Source organism: Sinocyclocheilus rhinocerous, unplaced genomic scaffold (genome assembly GCF_001515625.1).
Source record: "Sinocyclocheilus rhinocerous isolate Xijiao unplaced genomic scaffold, SAMN03320098_v1.1 scaffold2616, whole genome shotgun sequence".
Classification (NCBI taxonomy): domain Eukaryota; kingdom Metazoa; phylum Chordata; class Actinopteri; order Cypriniformes; family Cyprinidae; genus Sinocyclocheilus; species Sinocyclocheilus rhinocerous.
Genome location: NW_015656226.1, coordinates 91,609 through 109,405, shown reverse-complemented (window position 1 = coordinate 109,405; position 17,797 = coordinate 91,609). Strand labels below are relative to the sequence as shown.

Genomic DNA, 17,797 nt, shown 5'->3' with positions numbered 1-17,797 from the left:
ACGCCTGATTGGTCGTTACTGAGATTCAGAGACAGGAAGCACAGCGGTGCTATCGACTGTTGTGCCTGCACCCCTCTGCGTGTCTGTGTGTCACATGCAAACACACACACCTGCTAGAGTAATTGCGGCGATAAACATAGCGACAATCACTCGGCCCACTGTTTTGTTTCCTCAGAGATGTAGATTTTTTTTTTACAGTTAACATTGAATAGAAGTAGAATGAGTTTTTAAAACATTACATGAAATATATAACATGTTTTAAACTCACCCTTAACTATTGTATTTGTAGGATGGGTAGAATTTAAGTCTAAAAGCAGGATGGATGGAGGATGTTCAGACGCAGTCGGCTTGTCTGTATGGCTTTTACTCTGGATGATTAAAAGGGGAACTCTCTCCGCAGGAGTGAACTGGACCGGGGCCAGTTGAGTGACATGAGCCAGGGCTAATCATATTTCACGCTTGTCACGCGGTTAAGTGGTATTATTGGCTGTCATTATTCGCATTGAATGAGAAAGGAGAGCTTCAGGAAGCTGCCACCTGCTTTTAGGGATTCATATTGTGTTAAAGAGGTTATCAAACTCCCTTCCATTGGCCTTGCTATAAAGCACAAGGGTCTTTGTGCCTGTTTGTCTGAGCTGGTCTGAATATTACACTATGATAAAGCTGAAAATTAGTTTGGGAAATTGTCATTATGTTTTAGAGCTAGAAATTACATGCTGCACCTTTAAGAATAATCAAACTGTATGTTGTTGGAAAAGTACGGTGTTGTCTGTTGTAAAACTATTTTTTCACTGTGTGTTGTGTATGTTTTAGATGATTCATCTTCTGAAAGTGGGAGTGGCAATGGGATTCACACACTGACTCCTCCCTCGGTAGGTGTGGCCGGAGTGAGTGACAGTACGGGGACGGGACCCGGATCAGGCTCGTACGCTGAGGTTAACGGCAACGGAAACGGTACCGCAGCACCACTCGACTTCAGCACGACTTCCTCGTCCTCATCCTCAGAGGACCAGCAACCAGTCAACCTCAGCGACAGACTGAGTCAGGCCCTGCCTAGTGCTGCCGCCATGCTGGCGACCTTTAACCCTGAGCACGCAGAGGAGCTGCGCAGAAAATACCCCAAATCCTCAGAGCTACGCCTTGACCGAGATATCAGGGACTATAATAACAAGGTATATATATAATCATTTAGGACCATAAAAATGCTAAATGCTACTTACAATTGTCAGAATACCAAAATTTCAGTAGTCAATGCCAGTAGCAATAAAATTTCACTGGTATCGTTACTTTTTTTTATTTTTTATTTAGTTTAGTATCAAATTGGAAATGAAGTACCTGACTTTATAAGATATTTATTTGCTAATCTTGCTACTGGTAATGCCTGTAGATTTTTCCTTCACCCTTGTACACAACAGATTCATTTGTTTTGAGTGTACAATGCGAATTGAACCCACAGATGAAAAGGCTCTCAATCAAACCTCATTCATTCAGTTAGCTAGCGTGGCACATGAGCGTTTTTCATTCAGACAGATGCAGAGAGGTTTGAACAATATGCCGAGCAAGGCTCCAGTCTGAATAGAAACTTTCATTTCATTCCTCTTTTCCATGGTCAGCCTCTGTTGCTTCCCGTCTCCTTTTTAATTGTATTGTCTTTGTGAAAAGAAGAGCGCAACACTATCTTTCAAATGAACAGATTCACGATCTCAAATGCAGCCCAAGACTCTCGGTACCGAGAATGTCTGAATAACACTGTTAGACCTTGAAGCCGTGGTTTTCATCAGCCGAAGCGCCGTCGGTGGCCATGAATGGCCTAATTGATAGACTTCATCTTTTTGATACATCTTTCAGTCCGTGTCCTCCTTTGAAAGTCTTTTCTGATCGTTAATACGCTCTTGCAGACAGAAGGCTTACCTTGGTTTCTTTGTGTGTTTTTGCAGTCTCCTCAATACACTTCAGGCAGCTATGATTCAATAAAGATGGAGATATGCCCTGAAGATCTGACTGTTGGTCGGCCTCCGGCGGCTGACGATGATGACGATGACCATGATGACCACGACGATAGCGATAAGATCAATGATGTAGAAGGAGTGGATCCAGAGAGGTTGAAGGCTTTTAACGTGAGTATAAGGACATTCAACTCATGATTATCTGCTTCATAAAAAGAGCTGTAATCCATGTGGTCTGGCATGGCTTTTTATTTGTAAGTCAAATTAGAATTCCTCAATACGTGTTGTATGAGTGGATTTCACTCACACCTCATACTTAAGTGAAGTAATTCATTTCTCTCTCTTTTTCTAGATGTTTGTGCGTCTCTTTGTGGATGAGAACCTGGACCGTATGGTGCCAATCTCTAAACAGCCTAAAGAGAAGATCCAGGCCATTATCGAGTCCTGCAGCCGTCAGTTCCCAGAGTTCCAGGAACGCGCTCGCAAACGCATTCGTACCTACCTCAAATCCTGTCGCCGTATGAAGAAGAACGGCATGGAGGTACACGCTGACACATTGAGCCCATTCTGCTTTTTGTAATGGTTAGATGACTTATATTGCCCCCTTGTGGTCAACACAGTACAGATACTGAGAAATACAGTTTTGTTTAGTGATGAAGGCAAAAATTCTAAATTAATATTGATGAAGTTGCAATTTTAAATTAAATTGACCGCGCTTCAAAATTAAAATGGCTGTAACTTTCATTGTAAAGTGTAAAGCTGAAATTCAGAGAAGGGAATTTAATTTGTCCAAAACAAGTTTTTCTGCTTGTCTGTATGGCTTTTACTCTGGATGATTAAAAGGGGAACTCTCTCCGCAGGAGTGAACTGGACCGGGGCCAGTTGAGTGACATGAGCCAGGGCTAATCATATTTCACGCTTGTCACGCGGTTAAGTGGTATTATTGGCTGTCATTATTCGCATTGAATGAGAAAGGAGAGCTTCAGGAAGCTGCCACCTGCTTTTAGGGATTCATATTGTGTTAAAGAGGTTATCAAACTCCCTTCCATTGGCCTTGCTATAAAGCACAAGGGTCTTTGTGCCTGTTTGTCTGAGCTGGTCTGAATATTACACTATGATAAAGCAGCTCCCACCAGTCCAGTTATCTCAGAGATGAATTCTGTGTGGACACAGCTAATGCTCCAAAGTGACACTGGTCAGTTGACTTTTTTTTTTTCAATTTTTAATTGAAACTATTTTAACCTATATTCATGCTTTTCTACTTGGTTATCATGTTTTTAACATCTGGTCTACTGATGAATGTCAAAATTTGGTCGTTTTCAGTAGAAAGTAATTTATTATATTGTTTGCAATACATTACTAAACTCATTTTCATGTTATGAATGATCAAAACATAAATCATAAATAGAATGGCATAATATTATTATTTACATTTTTAGTATTAATATTATTCATATTTATCGTCATATAAACTACCGTTTGGGGTCAATAAGGATGCATGTATAGACATCTATAATGTTACAAAAAATGTCTATTTCAAATAAATGCTGTTCTTATGAAATTGCTATTCATCAAAGAATCCTGAAAAAAAAATTTATCATAGTGTCCGCAATTAAGCAGCACAACTGTTTTCAACATTGATTACAAAAAGAAATTGTTCTTGAGCATGAAATCAGCTAATTAGAATGATTTCTGAAGGATTATGTGACACTAAAGACTGGAGTAATGATGCTGAAAATTCAGCATTGCATCACAGGAATAAATTACATGTGACAATATATTTAAATAGAAAACAGTTATTTTACATTGTAATAATATTTCACAATTTTCAAATACAGATTATATGAGATCTTATGAGACTTTATAATAAATATATATCATATACGTACTTTAAAAATTCTTTAAAATATCTCAATTCACTCGCCGTTGACAAATGTGGCAAAAAGTGAATATTGGAGTCTGTGTGCACATGTCAGGAAGATCGTACCTAAGTGCCGGTGTAACTGCCAACCATTTCAATAAAGATGGAGATATGCCCTGAAGATCTGACTGTTGGTCGGCCTCCGGCGGCTGACGATGATGACGATGACCATGATGACCACGACGATAGCGATAAGATCAATGATGTAGAAGGAGTGGATCCAGAGAGGTTGAAGGCTTTTAACGTGAGTATAAGGACATTCAACTCATGATTATCTGCTTCATAAAAAGAGCTGTAATCCATGTGGTCTGGCATGGCTTTTTATTTGTAAGTCAAATTAGAATTCCTCAATACGTGTTGTATGAGTGGATTTCACTCACACCTCATACTTAAGTGAAGTAATTCATTTCTCTCTCTTTTTCTAGATGTTTGTGCGTCTCTTTGTGGATGAGAACCTGGACCGTATGGTGCCAATCTCTAAACAGCCTAAAGAGAAGATCCAGGCCATTATCGAGTCCTGCAGCCGTCAGTTCCCAGAGTTCCAGGAACGCGCTCGCAAACGCATTCGTACCTACCTCAAATCCTGTCGCCGTATGAAGAAGAACGGCATGGAGGTACACGCTGACACATTGAGCCCATTCTGCTTTTTGTAATGGTTAGATGACTTATATTGCCCCCTTGTGGTCAACACAGTACAGATACTGAGAAATACAGTTTTGTTTAGTGATGAAGGCAAAAATTCTAAATTAATATTGATGAAGTTGCAATTTTAAATTAAATTGACCGCGCTTCAAAATTAAAATGGCTGTAACTTTCATTGTAAAGTGTAAAGCTGAAATTCAGAGAAGGGAATTTAATTTGTCCAAAACAAGTTTTTCTACAAAGCAGAAATAATTACATAACTCATTTAGGCAAATTTTGTTCATGTATTCGTCGATATGCAGATTAATAGTTTTCATATTAGACACATTTCTGTAAATTAAGTTCAAAACTGTCAAAACTATTAACAATGTTTCTATATAAGACAAAATGTCCAACAAGTATTTTTAAACTTTTTTTTAATATATTTTTTCTATTTCTTATATATTTTTTCTATTCTACTTTATTTAACAAGGACAGAGTAAATTGATTAAAAGTCACAGTAAAGACATTTATAATTTTACAAAAGATTTCTGTTTCAATTGCTCTTTCTTTTCAATTTGTTGAAGAATCCTGAAAAAAAATTATCACAGTTTCTACAAACATATCAAGCACCACAACTGCTTTCAACATTGATAACAATAAGAAATGTTTCTTAAACATCAAATCAGCATATTAGAAAGATTTCTGAAGGATCCACAATTTTCAAATACAGATTATATGAGATCTTATGAGACTTTATAATAAATATATATCATATACGTACTTTAAAAATTCTTTAAAATATCTCAATTCACTCGCCGTTGACAAATGTGGCAAAAAGTGAATATTGGAGTCTGTGTGCACATGTCAGGAAGATCGTACCTAAGTGCCGGTGTAACTGCCAACCATTTGCAAGCTGGTCGAAACATACCCGAGAGAAACGCAGCGGCAGCCTCGGCCCAGTATATGCACTTCAAAAGCCTGACTGCTGCAGCCATTTCCTGAGCAGAGGCAAGCAAATAGTGTATTCAGCACATCACGATGCATAAGAGACCTATCCACCGCAGCGCCCGCGCGCACACTCACACATTTTATGGACATTACACTGGGAGCGCTCTCATCTGTCATTCAAACACCTTTCCTGAAAGACCAGTGAAGGAGGGAATGGCAAGAAAAACTGTGAGTGTGTATGTGTGTGTGCGAATGCTTTCGAGCTTTTTAGCAGAGCTGGCAGGCATTAGTCCGGCCTTCCTCTCCCTGCATGAATACTCTTTATACTCCAATAAATATGCGGCTGTCTCTGCCATGCTCACCCCTACACACATTCGATGTCTCTTTTTCTGCCTTTCTCTCACTCTCTGGCTTATTCTTCCATCCCTCTTTCTTTCTGCCCCTCTCCCTTTCCTTAACACCCAGCTTTCTTTTATCTTCCTCACTCTCACATCTTCTCATCCAGTGTCCTCCACTGATAATTTCACCATCCCCCCATCCTCCTCTCCCTTCCTCCATCGATGTTCAGTGCCCCTGACTCTGACCTGCTTCCCGCTGCCCTCGTCCCCTAACTCACTTCGCATCACCCCCTCCCTCTTTTCATCCAATCTCTATCCCTCCTTCTCCAACTGGCCTGTGCCCTCTCCTCTACATCCAATCCATCCTGTCCTCTCTCTTTTTCTTCCCTCTGTCTCTGTTTTTCCTGCTGGCACTGTACGTTGACCCCAATTCTGCCCTCGCTGTTGTTTCCCCCTATAGCTGTGTGTAGGCATTACAACTGTACACGCACGTCTTTTTTTTTTCTTTTGCGGTTTATTATTTTCACAGTTCTTTATATCTAGATTTGCCATATTAGTTTGCTGAGGTATCTGTTTGTATGTGCAAGATTATTTTTTGGTCAGTCATGTTTTTTCTTATTTGTAAATTCAAACTCAGTGAAAATGTATTATAGCTTATATTTATATTAAATGCAGTTAATTGAACTTAACAGTGATTTTTGACCCACTTAGGTAAATTTAAGAACATATTTATGTAATTTCATAATTACTTCTGTTGTCTTTGAAATAAGGTTAAAGTGCCCAAATGTACTGACAAGCATTTATAGTAAAATGCACTTTCATGTCATTTCTATTGAAACTTGCACTGTATGCCATGAATAGAAAAATATTTGTAATTGCACATTTTTATAATGAAGTTGCAATTTAGTACATTTAAAATATATTAACTGTATATTAAAATATATTAATATTATATTGAATAGCACACTACAATTAAAATTATTATGAAGTACTTTACATAAGGATAAATATTTGCCAATATTACAAAATGCACTTGTGTGTTAAGAAACAGTCATGAAAGTTTGCTCTATTTAAGTACACTTAATTAGCCTTTTATATTGTTAATATTATATTACCTGCAAGCCCAGTTTTTAAAAAAATATACTTGATATAATGTTGACTACAAATACACATTCAATTCAGTTAAGCACACTTTTATGTCAATATAATGCATTATATTGAAAAAAAAAAGGAATTGCTCTTTCTTTTCAATTTGTTGAAGAATCCTGAAAAAAAATTATCACAGTTTCTACAAACATATCAAGCACCACAACTGCTTTCAACATTGATAACAATAAGAAATGTTTCTTAAACATCAAATCAGCATATTAGAAAGATTTCTGAAGGATCATGTGACACTGAAGACTGGAGTAATGATGCTGAAAATTCAGCTTTGACATCACAGGAATAAATTACATTTTAAAATATATTCAAATATAACAGTTATCTTAATAATATTTGATAATATGACTGTTTTTGATTCAATAAATGGAGCCTTAGTGAGCACAAGAGACTTCTTTCAAAAACATAAAAAAATTGAATGGTAGTGTATAACATGTTACATATAAAAGGCGATTCTGAGAAATGAAGTGTTCTTTCACAATGACCCATAAAATTAGTCCATAATAGTTAATATATTAAATGTACTGTGTGTGTATTAGCAGACTCGACCCACGCCACCCCACCTGACCTCAGCCCTGGCTGAGAACATTCTAGCAGCCGCCTGTGAGAGTGAATCACGCAAAGCTGCCAAAAGAATGCGCATGGATGTCTACCAGGCACACGTAAGTAGCGTGGTATAAGTGTATGTGAAGCTTGTGGAACTGTCTTGGTGTCTCTGTTTATTTTAAAACCAAGTTAGCCTGATATATTCATCTCTCTCTCAGGATGAGCCGTTATCTCTGGATAAGGCGGTCTCTCGTGAGCCGGTCTCGCTGACGCACTCTGCATACTCCCTTGCTGCCTCAGCCTACTCCCAGGACCAACTATACATTAATGGAGGCCTCAGCTACAGTTATCGTGGTTATGGCGGACTGTGTGCCAGCATGCAACACCCCGCGTCACTGACAACAGCTACCGCCCAGACCAACGGTGAGAGAGAAAGCTGGCAGCATCCTAACTGAAGTTTGCTTACTCACACAATTGCCTTATCTGTGAAAGGATACAGGATACAAGTAAAGTTGCCTTAAAATGTGATTTACAAAGTAAATTACAACATATAAGGGCTAGGATGCATTAAAAAGTGCTTCTCAACCAACCAAGAGGGCCAAGGGGGCTGCAGGATGACTTCAAATGAGTTAAATTCTTATCAATGCTATTAATAATATTCTTTTTGATATATTGAAACATTCTAACATTCTAAAAATTTTGGAAAAAAAAAAAAAAAACATACTAATGCTAAAAAAAACATACAATCAGGATGTAAACTGAAATCATATCGCTTTCTTCCCCTCCATAACTACTGGTTTTATTAAAGAACTTACTGTGTACATACTGAATTTTGGTTAATTAATTGAACCATACTGACATTCCCAGTTTCTATTAATAACATAATACAATTAATAAATTATATACGTGAAGTTCTGTTAATATTATATTATGTAGAGGTTTGTTAAATATTGTGTTGGACAGTGGGGCCTTCGAGTCAAAACCACTGCTTTAAAATAATGTCTAAGTAGACAGTCAAATAGAGGTCTACACAGGTCCAAAAATGCGTACCCGAACCCGAAGAGACCCGTAAATGTGCTACACTGAACCGACCCGGACCCGTCTATTATTTTGAAAGTTGGACCCGGGCCCGTGCAGAACCGAGAAAAAAAAAAGGATGGCAACAAATGAGATATAGGGCCTACATGTCATTTCTGAAAGGAACACTTCTTCTTTTTCTCAAAATTCACAAAATGTATTGCACTTGTATATCTGGGTTGTGTATTTAAGCACAGGGGTGTATGTTTGTCTGTTTGTCCGTGTGTCTGAGTGTGTGTGTGGTGCTTTATTCAGCTCTGCTGTGGTATAGATCTCTTCATGAACTAATTTCCATACATCCAGCTCTTCAAACTGGACAGTACCGAACACCACATACATCAATGTAAAATACTTTCTTCTGTTCCAGTATTACTATAAGTAAACTATTCATTGCTTCATTGCCCTAAGCACTGTTGCTCTGTGGCACTTTCAACATTGTTTTGTTTGTTTGGGGACCAAAACTTATAGCAGCTCAACTATGTTTTGGGGCATAATTGCCTGCTTTTCTGACCAATATTCTGGGAATGTTTAGGAAATTGAAAATTAGTTTGGGAAATTGTCATTATGTTTTAGAGCTAGAAATTACATGCTGCACCTTTAAGAATAATCAAACTGTATGTTGTTGGAAAAGTACGGTGTTGTCTGTTGTAAAACTATTTTTTCACTGTGTGTTGTGTATGTTTTAGATGATTCATCTTCTGAAAGTGGGAGTGGCAATGGGATTCACACACTGACTCCTCCCTCGGTAGGTGTGGCCGGAGTGAGTGACAGTACGGGGACGGGACCCGGATCAGGCTCGTACGCTGAGGTTAACGGCAACGGAAACGGTACCGCAGCACCACTCGACTTCAGCACGACTTCCTCGTCCTCATCCTCAGAGGACCAGCAACCAGTCAACCTCAGCGACAGACTGAGTCAGGCCCTGCCTAGTGCTGCCGCCATGCTGGCGACCTTTAACCCTGAGCACGCAGAGGAGCTGCGCAGAAAATACCCCAAATCCTCAGAGCTACGCCTTGACCGAGATATCAGGGACTATAATAACAAGGTATATATATAATCATTTAGGACCATAAAAATGCTAAATGCTACTTACAATTGTCAGAATACCAAAATTTCAGTAGTCAATGCCAGTAGCAATAAAATTTCACTGGTATCGTTACTTTTTTTTATTTTTTATTTAGTTTAGTATCAAATTGGAAATGAAGTACCTGACTTTATAAGATATTTATTTGCTAATCTTGCTACTGGTAATGCCTGTAGATTTTTCCTTCACCCTCCACCCTGCTTCTGATGACGTCGCTCGTGTTTTTTTGTTTTTTTTTCCCCCACCTTATTTCAAATTACCGACTCACACTTTTCTCATCCTAATTTTACAAGTTGAAAGTTACAAAACAACACACGCACAGCGCTGACTGACTCTGATAACGGCCGGGTGTTCTCTGAGTCCGATTGACTTGGGTATTACACACAATGTTAAACAGACCCAGGACCCGAAGTAATAGATTGCGACCCTGACCCGGACCCGGCTGACCATTAAAAATATAGCCCCGAACCCGTACGGATCCCGGGTCGGGTCCCGGGTGCTCGAGTCTCGGGTCCTCCGTGTAGACCTCTACAGTCAACTAGGTTTTTGACAGATCTACTGGGGCTTGGTAATAATGAAGATTTCACAATTCTGTTTTGTTCAATTTAATGTGGACATATTTCACATACAGGAAACCTTTTAACTTGGTAAATTACAAACAAATGAATTTTAAAATGTAATAACTGGGCCCAAACTATGCAGTGCAATTGCTATATATTTAATGTATATATAATCAATACAACCAAAAACTGCTGAAGTAAGCTTAAATTACATTTCTCATGTATAACTGTTTATTTTTTATGTTTAAAGTTATTATAAAATCTTTTTGAATTCATTAAAGGACTGACTCTTAAGAGTCCTTCGTTCGTGAATCAGGCTGCACTGCATGTTTCTGAGTCACAAAAAAAAAACTGGTTTAAAAGAGTAATTTTTGAAGGATTGGACTACACTGGTCATGTTGTATGTGATTGCGTGCAGCCCACAAGAGTGTGCCATTATTTTCTGTTACACACTTATTTGTAACTGACTTCATTTCTATGGCACTGTTGATTGGAGTAGAGTGAAAGAGCAATCTTGGGTTTTTAAGAATTTTTATCCTCTCTTAAAGGGGTGGTTGATTGCGATTTCACTTTTTTAACGTTAGTTAGTGTGTAATGTTGCTGTTTGAGCATAAACAATATCTGCAAAGTTACGAAGCTGAAAGTTCAATGCAAACGGAGATATCATCTTTTAAAATTCTGGCAGTTTAATGCCTACAAAAACGGCTGGTAGGGACTTCAACGAGGTACTTCCCGGGTTCGCGACATCACAAACCCTGATAAACCCCGCCCTCGGGAAAAGGCAGCAAAGGGGGCGAGGCCATGCTGCGCTACTTTAGAGAAGAGGAAGAGAAAACTAGAGGCACTGGGCTAGCTAACCAATCAGAGCCCATCGCCTATTTCTGAGGGCGGGGCTTCTTAAAAACAGGAAAAGATCAGCCCGTTTCTCAGAGAAGGGACAGAGCGGTGTGGAATAAAGGTAAATTATGTGAAAAATAATGCGTTTTTTTAAAAACTAAGCATCAACACATGTTAGACTGCACCCCATAAACTCAATCAAGCCTAGAAAAAAAACAGTGAACCACCCCTTTAAGAGAAACCGCGTCTGTGTTCTTAGTTGTTTTTATGTCTGTAATTATATTTTTGTCCTCTCCGTTCAGGGCCTACTGATCTCAGTATGAAGTCTCTGGCCTCAAATTCGTCCTCGTCAAGCTCCAGTAGTCTCGGCAGGAATGGAGGAGGAGGCGGGGCTTCAGCTCAGCTCAGCCATACAGAAGTGGCGGCAGTGCGTCAGCTGATCGCAGGATACCGTGAGTCTGCGGCCTTCCTGCTACGATCGGCAGATGAACTGGAGAACCTCATACTACAACAGAACTGAACCGATTCTCAACACTCTCTGTCTAAACACATACCCTCATCCCTCACATGATCCTCATCAGAGGTTTTCCGGTCACTGAGGAAAACCATCTGGCTCTTAAAGATGTTAGAAGAGAGAGAAAACACAGCTTCCTCAAGCTTTTGCTTTCATATCATTTCAACGAGAACGGCCGAGAGATGGAGATGAATCGCTGAAGGACACTTCGGTGCAGAAGCGGACGGTTCGATGCGTCCTCCACATACTGCTCCCGCATTTCATGCCTTCTCCATGGCCTCCCTCTGTTTAACCGCCATTCGTTCCCCGCTGAGAGCCATCGATTTCTGATTTTCTTTGTTTTTAGCTACTTCAAAGGAGGAATTACGGAACGTCAATCCTCCAGACGGCACTAACTAAATGAAGACACTTTTGATTTGGAGGCGTAATGGAAAGAAAGAAGATAAGAAAAGCAAGAAGAAAACTAATAGACCTTTGTATTTGCTGTAAATAAGCACTCGCAGTGTCCTGAAGCACTTTTCCATTCATTCTGACCTCTGAATCATTAATTTATGCATATAGATACGCAGGTGGAAGCTCACCTGGAAATACCTCAGCCTGTCTGTCCTGCTCTCTCTCTCTCCCAGCATTCCCCTCTCTGTGTGTGGGAGAAGAAAATTATCACCTGTCCGTCCTTGACTTCGCAGTCCACTGATTTGGGCATCGAAAGCAGAGAGTGGGAGTGAATTTGTTGAATTTGTAATTGAACTGCGGATTTTCTTTTCCACCTCCTCCAAATGTGTTGTACTGTATATATTCCGATCCATTTCAAGATACTGATGGCAAAAAGGATGGCCAAGATACACTGGACTTGTTTTGGGAATGGACCTTTCCTGATGCATTTAAACACTTCGGTCTCACAGATGCCAACTCTTTGTTTCCTCTCTACGGGTCACCCTCTATTCTCCTCTTCTCTATGTGTCCTTCCATTTCTCCTGTACGTCCTCTCTCCTCCTCCACCTTATTATTCTGCTTTGGAGGGAGATGGAGAGGAAGGATCCGGAATGGAAGCTTGTTAGTCTTGTATCTGTTGACTTTTCTTAATGGCCATTAATCCACTCTGCTGCTATGGACTCCAACGTAACGCCACAGACCTGAAACCTCAAGCCTCCCAAACACAACCAGAGCACCTCAAGGCAAAAAAAAACAAGGCAAAAAAAGTCCAAAACAGAAGCCAAATCCAAAAGAAATATAAAAAAAACCTGCCGTTTTGCATTCTGGTCGAGAGTGTTTGATTTCATACTGAGGGCTGCTTGTGTTTGCTTTTGTTTGATTTGTTCTAAAAGTACGGTGTGTGCTTAAATCTCGAGATCAACTGGGATCAAATCGTCTTTGGCACGAGCTTGGCGCATACACAAAAACACGTATGACACGAACAGACACGCTAAAGGGTCTTTAGTGAACTGAATATTTAACAGGAGAGGTTTAAAAATGTGTAGTTAGTGAGGTAGATTTGTTTAGGGACTGACTGACTGACAGTAATGTCACTGTAATTTGCTCCATTTGCACACAGAGGCAGCGCTAATCTGTGATTGAGGAGCTCGGCGCCGGCTCCGTGTTGTACTGCTAGTGGGGGATGGAGAAAGAATATCGCAATGCAGAAGATAATCAAACGCATTTCTGGCCCTAAAGGAGACAGACTAATACAGAGAGGCTACCATGACATGACCCCTGCTGAGGAGCCTTCAGAATCATTCATAATCACATGACCGGGACCTACTTATGATCGAAAGCCATGATGATGTGTGAGTGTGACCAGAGACTACACTGCCCTCTTAAGACAAGTTTGTGTGCAATTTTGACACCCCTGACATGTAGAAGTAATGATTTCTTGATGTGTTATATTTATGGTAGGCCTTCACAGTCCAGCCTCCTACTTGGATATTGAGTTGTTGATTAGAATTGCTATAGACGTGAAGACATATGCAAAATTGACAGCGTGAGGCCTCTCCTCACTGTGTTTAACATCGCTCTGATCACAAAAGAGTCCTTGACCTCTCTCATCTGTAACTGTCTTCACTGTTTCTTTTATTTCAGGAGAGAACTTACAGTAATAAGGAAATAAGGGGAGTAAACAAAAACTTTTATTTTGGATGCGATTAATCGCGATGAATCGTTTGACAGCACTAATAAATATTTAATAATATTGAAACTTTTTTAAATTGTTTAAATATTTTTACATATTTAAAAATGTTACATTTCCTAAGTTTAACACCAAAATAAATAAAATAAGAAACCTTAATGAACTTTAGGTTCATTACAAACTCAAGTCATTTAAAATGGAAATTATGTACAGTTTACAGTAAAAATACTGTAATACATATTTATTACAGTATGTATAATTTATTTTTTTATATTTTTTAATTCAATTGACAAATTAGAAGTACAAACCACTGAGATGTTTAAGTTCTGTATTTTTTTCTTTTTATTTGCATTATGCTAATTAAAATTGGGGATAAATATGCTTAAGTCATATAACAAAAAATAACTAGAACAAATTACAAAAAAAAAAAAAAATTGTCCAAAAATAGTTTTCACAAAATACAATTTCAGATTTTTGTCTTTTGATTTTTGCAGTGAAATTTGACCTAGACATGTTTCTGACAAATTTGACCTACACATTCATTGGGTCCTCTCTCCTTATTTTCTATGCTGTTGCCATTTCTGTTCATCTCTCTCTGTCTCACCTGCTTTTCTTTTCCACATTGTCCGCAGTAGACACAGATGTTGAGAGGTCAGGTAAAAGAGAATTCTAGCTGCTGTCTCGGTCATCTGTCTTTCTCTCGTTGAGGTCTGATATGGGTCCCACTGCCGTCTGATTATACGCCAACCTCACATGCTACTGAGCTCTTCTATGGGTTTCTAAAACCGTACAATGGAGATGGAACTGCAAACCGCATCTGTGTGGAAAGAAGCCGAAAAAAGCGAAGCGTTCATCTGTTCATAAGGTGTTTCTTCTCTCCAGTTCACTCAAGGACAGCTACCGAAAAACAAACTGTAAAACAAGGCAAACGACAATCTTGAAAAAGGTGTAACTAGTTCACAGTTTTGTTCCCATGCTCTGTGTTCCGTGTGCGGTCATACAGCGCAGTGTGTCCCGGGAGAGTGAGGGCTATTCTAGCCATAATCAGAGCATCTCTCACTCTCGGTTCTCACGCTAGCCGCTGAAGACGCCTTGTGGCCCACTGTCGAAAACCTTTTTATCTGATTCCTATTTTTATTATAATTATCTCGATTACAATTCTTTTCTAATTCTTTTTGTATGGCAAGTGGTCTTTTCAGAACCGTTTTGTACCGACATCACATGTGAAGTTTGTCCTGTATGCCTATAACATTCCAAACAAGGATGTCAACATGCCAAGCAGCCAGCCAAACCACGGTCACATCGGATTGCAGATACACACACCGAGGGCAAAATCAATCCCACGCCGCACGGGCTTTAAAGTGTTAGTTATGTCGAGAGCCTGATGCCTGATTTCCCTTGCGCCACAAACCCTCAAAGAACTGTTATCTCTGTACTGTATGACTGAGATGTTTGGGAAACTATGTTTTCTGATTAGTTATGCGCCGTGCCTTTAAAGGGGCTTAACCGAACTGATTGTCATATATATAGGTATGTCCCTTTATTTTATTAGAAACCCCTTCAGCTCTCCATATCTGCTGTCATATGGTACCTCAGAGCCCCTTCAAGGTGTCTTTTTTTTGTTCAATCAGCACCGCAATCTACTGTGATATTAACTAAACAGGCCACCTGTCATAAAGACATCACACACAAACACACGGACGGTCCTATACGGGTTCAGGCTTTGCATTCAGGTGTGACGCTGGTTATGGTTGCTGCTTAACTACACAACTTAAGAAAAATGCTCTGGTTTGATCAGATGTATAGCTCTGGAAAAAAAAAACAACAGCTTGACTTTTATTTTTCTACCACAGTGGTGTACAGCTGCATTCAAGTTCATGTGGTTCCTTGTTTTAGTCTGTTCTCTTTTCTAATTTGTTGGTGCTTTGGATCTTTACCATCCCGTCTCGGTTTCCTCCTGGTGTCGGCTCTGGTTTTGATATGTACCTAATACCAATGTGAAACTGTCTCTTTCCTTCTCATTTTGGACTCAGTGGAAGTGTGATGTTTACATGTACAGATTTTTGAGATTCTCTTTCTTTTTTGTTGTTGTTCTCTTTTTTTGTTGGTTTTTAATTTAAATGATTTCCCTTCTTCTGTTCGGGCACTGCTTAATTTGATCTGATTCCTTTATAGTGAAGGGAAATGGGACTTGCAGCAATTTTCCATGCATTTACAGTAAGACAAGACAGTGTTTTCGTCTGGGAGACCCCCATCACTGACCCCAATCACTTTCTTTAACTGCTGTCAACAGATATACAAAATGAAGAAGGCTTGTTGTAAATGAATCTTTTCCTCTGACCATTAGGGACAACATGGCCGTCTGTTCCTTAATGATTAAAAGCCATTATCACACCCTTCGTCGGGTGCAGACATCAAGTATTAGAGTACAAGAACAGCAGAGTGAAAACCTCAGGTAAATGATTGCCGTTTTATATTTGAAAAAGAAGTCCTATCAGCAACCCATTTCCCACTTTATTACCATAATATATACAAAATCTTTTTTTTTATATTTATTGTGTTATATATATATATATAACAGTGAATACTTTTTCAGTACATGTGGCTAAATATTTTAATTCTTTAGAAAAGTGTCGATACATACATATGTGAAGAAACTGAAAGATTGAATGAAAATGAAACAAAATCCATTTTTGTTGTTTAATGCATACAGCATGGGCGGCTCCTAACATATCACTATCATGAATGAAAACCAATGATTTGAGATTAAGCTTTCTCACTGACATGACATTGTGACTTTTTTTTCTCCCAAGCTGTACGTCACAAAGCTAAATATACTAATAAAACAGTGTGCTATATATCAAACCCGGCAGCTGTATTTCTTTTCTTCTCCCTAAGGAAAAATTATTTTGAATCAGCATCAAAGTATTTGTGTTTTTGATTGGGTCCGGTTTTGATAGCTAACTAAAACTGCTTACATTGGTCCTCATGATAAAAATGGCTTCATAAAAGAACTTAAATCAGTCTCGTTGATCCCCCATGCATGGTCCATGACAATATTCAAATACTAAGCCATTTCCTCTTGTGCGTAGTTGTCAGTTTATTTAGGCATCTTGATTTTTATTATTATGGCCCACTTGGAAGGCTTTTAATGCTTGTGTGGTTTAGAAATGCAGGGATAGGGTTAAGCACTGGCCTAGTTCGGAGGGGTTGAGTAAATTATATTGCATATTATAAAAGGTATTATTTACTGTTACTGGTCTGATATGAGGGTTGATTCATTTATATTGTATACTGTAAAAGATAATTATTTACTTCACAATGTAATACAGTATATGTGATGTACATGATTTCAATCTTTGACATGGCCTCACTCGGTCAATATTAAAGACATCAAGGTTACATTTTCACAGAATGTTCTTTACCTTATGCAGGATGATTTTTTTGTAGAAAACAGTAAATCACAAAAAAAAAAACTTTAGCTGGGTTTTCACAGCCAGGGTCACATAGCAACTATATCCCACAGTTTTAAGCCAATATACATTAGAGCCATATAGGAGTCGCATCAAGGTGGCGATTTTACAGTGTGTTTACTTTACAAAGACCTTTTAATGACGCTCAGATAAGATTCGACCTAAATATATTTACACACAAATCACGGACGCGGGAAACAATGTATCACGTGGACAGGACACGCGCTCAAACGTTGGCTATTGGTTCCTGTGCATAAAGACAGTCTACCTGCTTTCCTGTCATACTAAAGTTTTTAGAACAGCTCTATTCTAGAATCTCCTTCCTTTCATTTTATGTGACGCCAAAATATATTTAGTGAGTGATTTATATACATCTCCAGTAGCCTAACCTCGTTAGCCTATACTTTCTAAATGACAGAAACCTAGAAGTCATTCAGAAAATATAGCCCAGAATACGCAAAATAAACAGAAAATCATTAAAGAGCTAAACTGCCCAAAATAATATTAATTAAACAGCAACACAAACGCCAGTGTGACGTCACCGCTCATGGGCGGGCCCCCAATATTTGCTGTGCACCACTGGTAGTAACTATAATTAGCACAACAATTTAAAACAATAAGGCTACATGTAAACTGGAAGTGCCCG

At 38.9% G+C, this 17,797-nt stretch overlaps 1 protein-coding gene across 1 annotated transcript in view; it reads left to right on the top strand.

The window, feature by feature from the left end:
* The window catches only part of LOC107719914 (nucleolar protein 4-like), a 151,653-nt gene extending 138,729 nt beyond the window's left edge, over positions 1-12,924 (top strand). Inside the window, exons 6-11 of the mRNA XM_016527465.1 lie at positions 814-1,172; positions 1,938-2,117; positions 2,299-2,487; positions 7,478-7,600; positions 7,703-7,907; positions 11,345-12,924. Coding sequence (XP_016382951.1) covers positions 814-1,172; positions 1,938-2,117; positions 2,299-2,487; positions 7,478-7,600; positions 7,703-7,907; positions 11,345-11,562 — 1,274 coding nt within the window. The 3' untranslated portion in view covers positions 11,563-12,924. The remainder of the gene's footprint in view (positions 1-813; positions 1,173-1,937; positions 2,118-2,298; positions 2,488-7,477; positions 7,601-7,702; positions 7,908-11,344) is intronic.
* Positions 12,925-17,797: the final 4,873 nt, after the last annotated feature.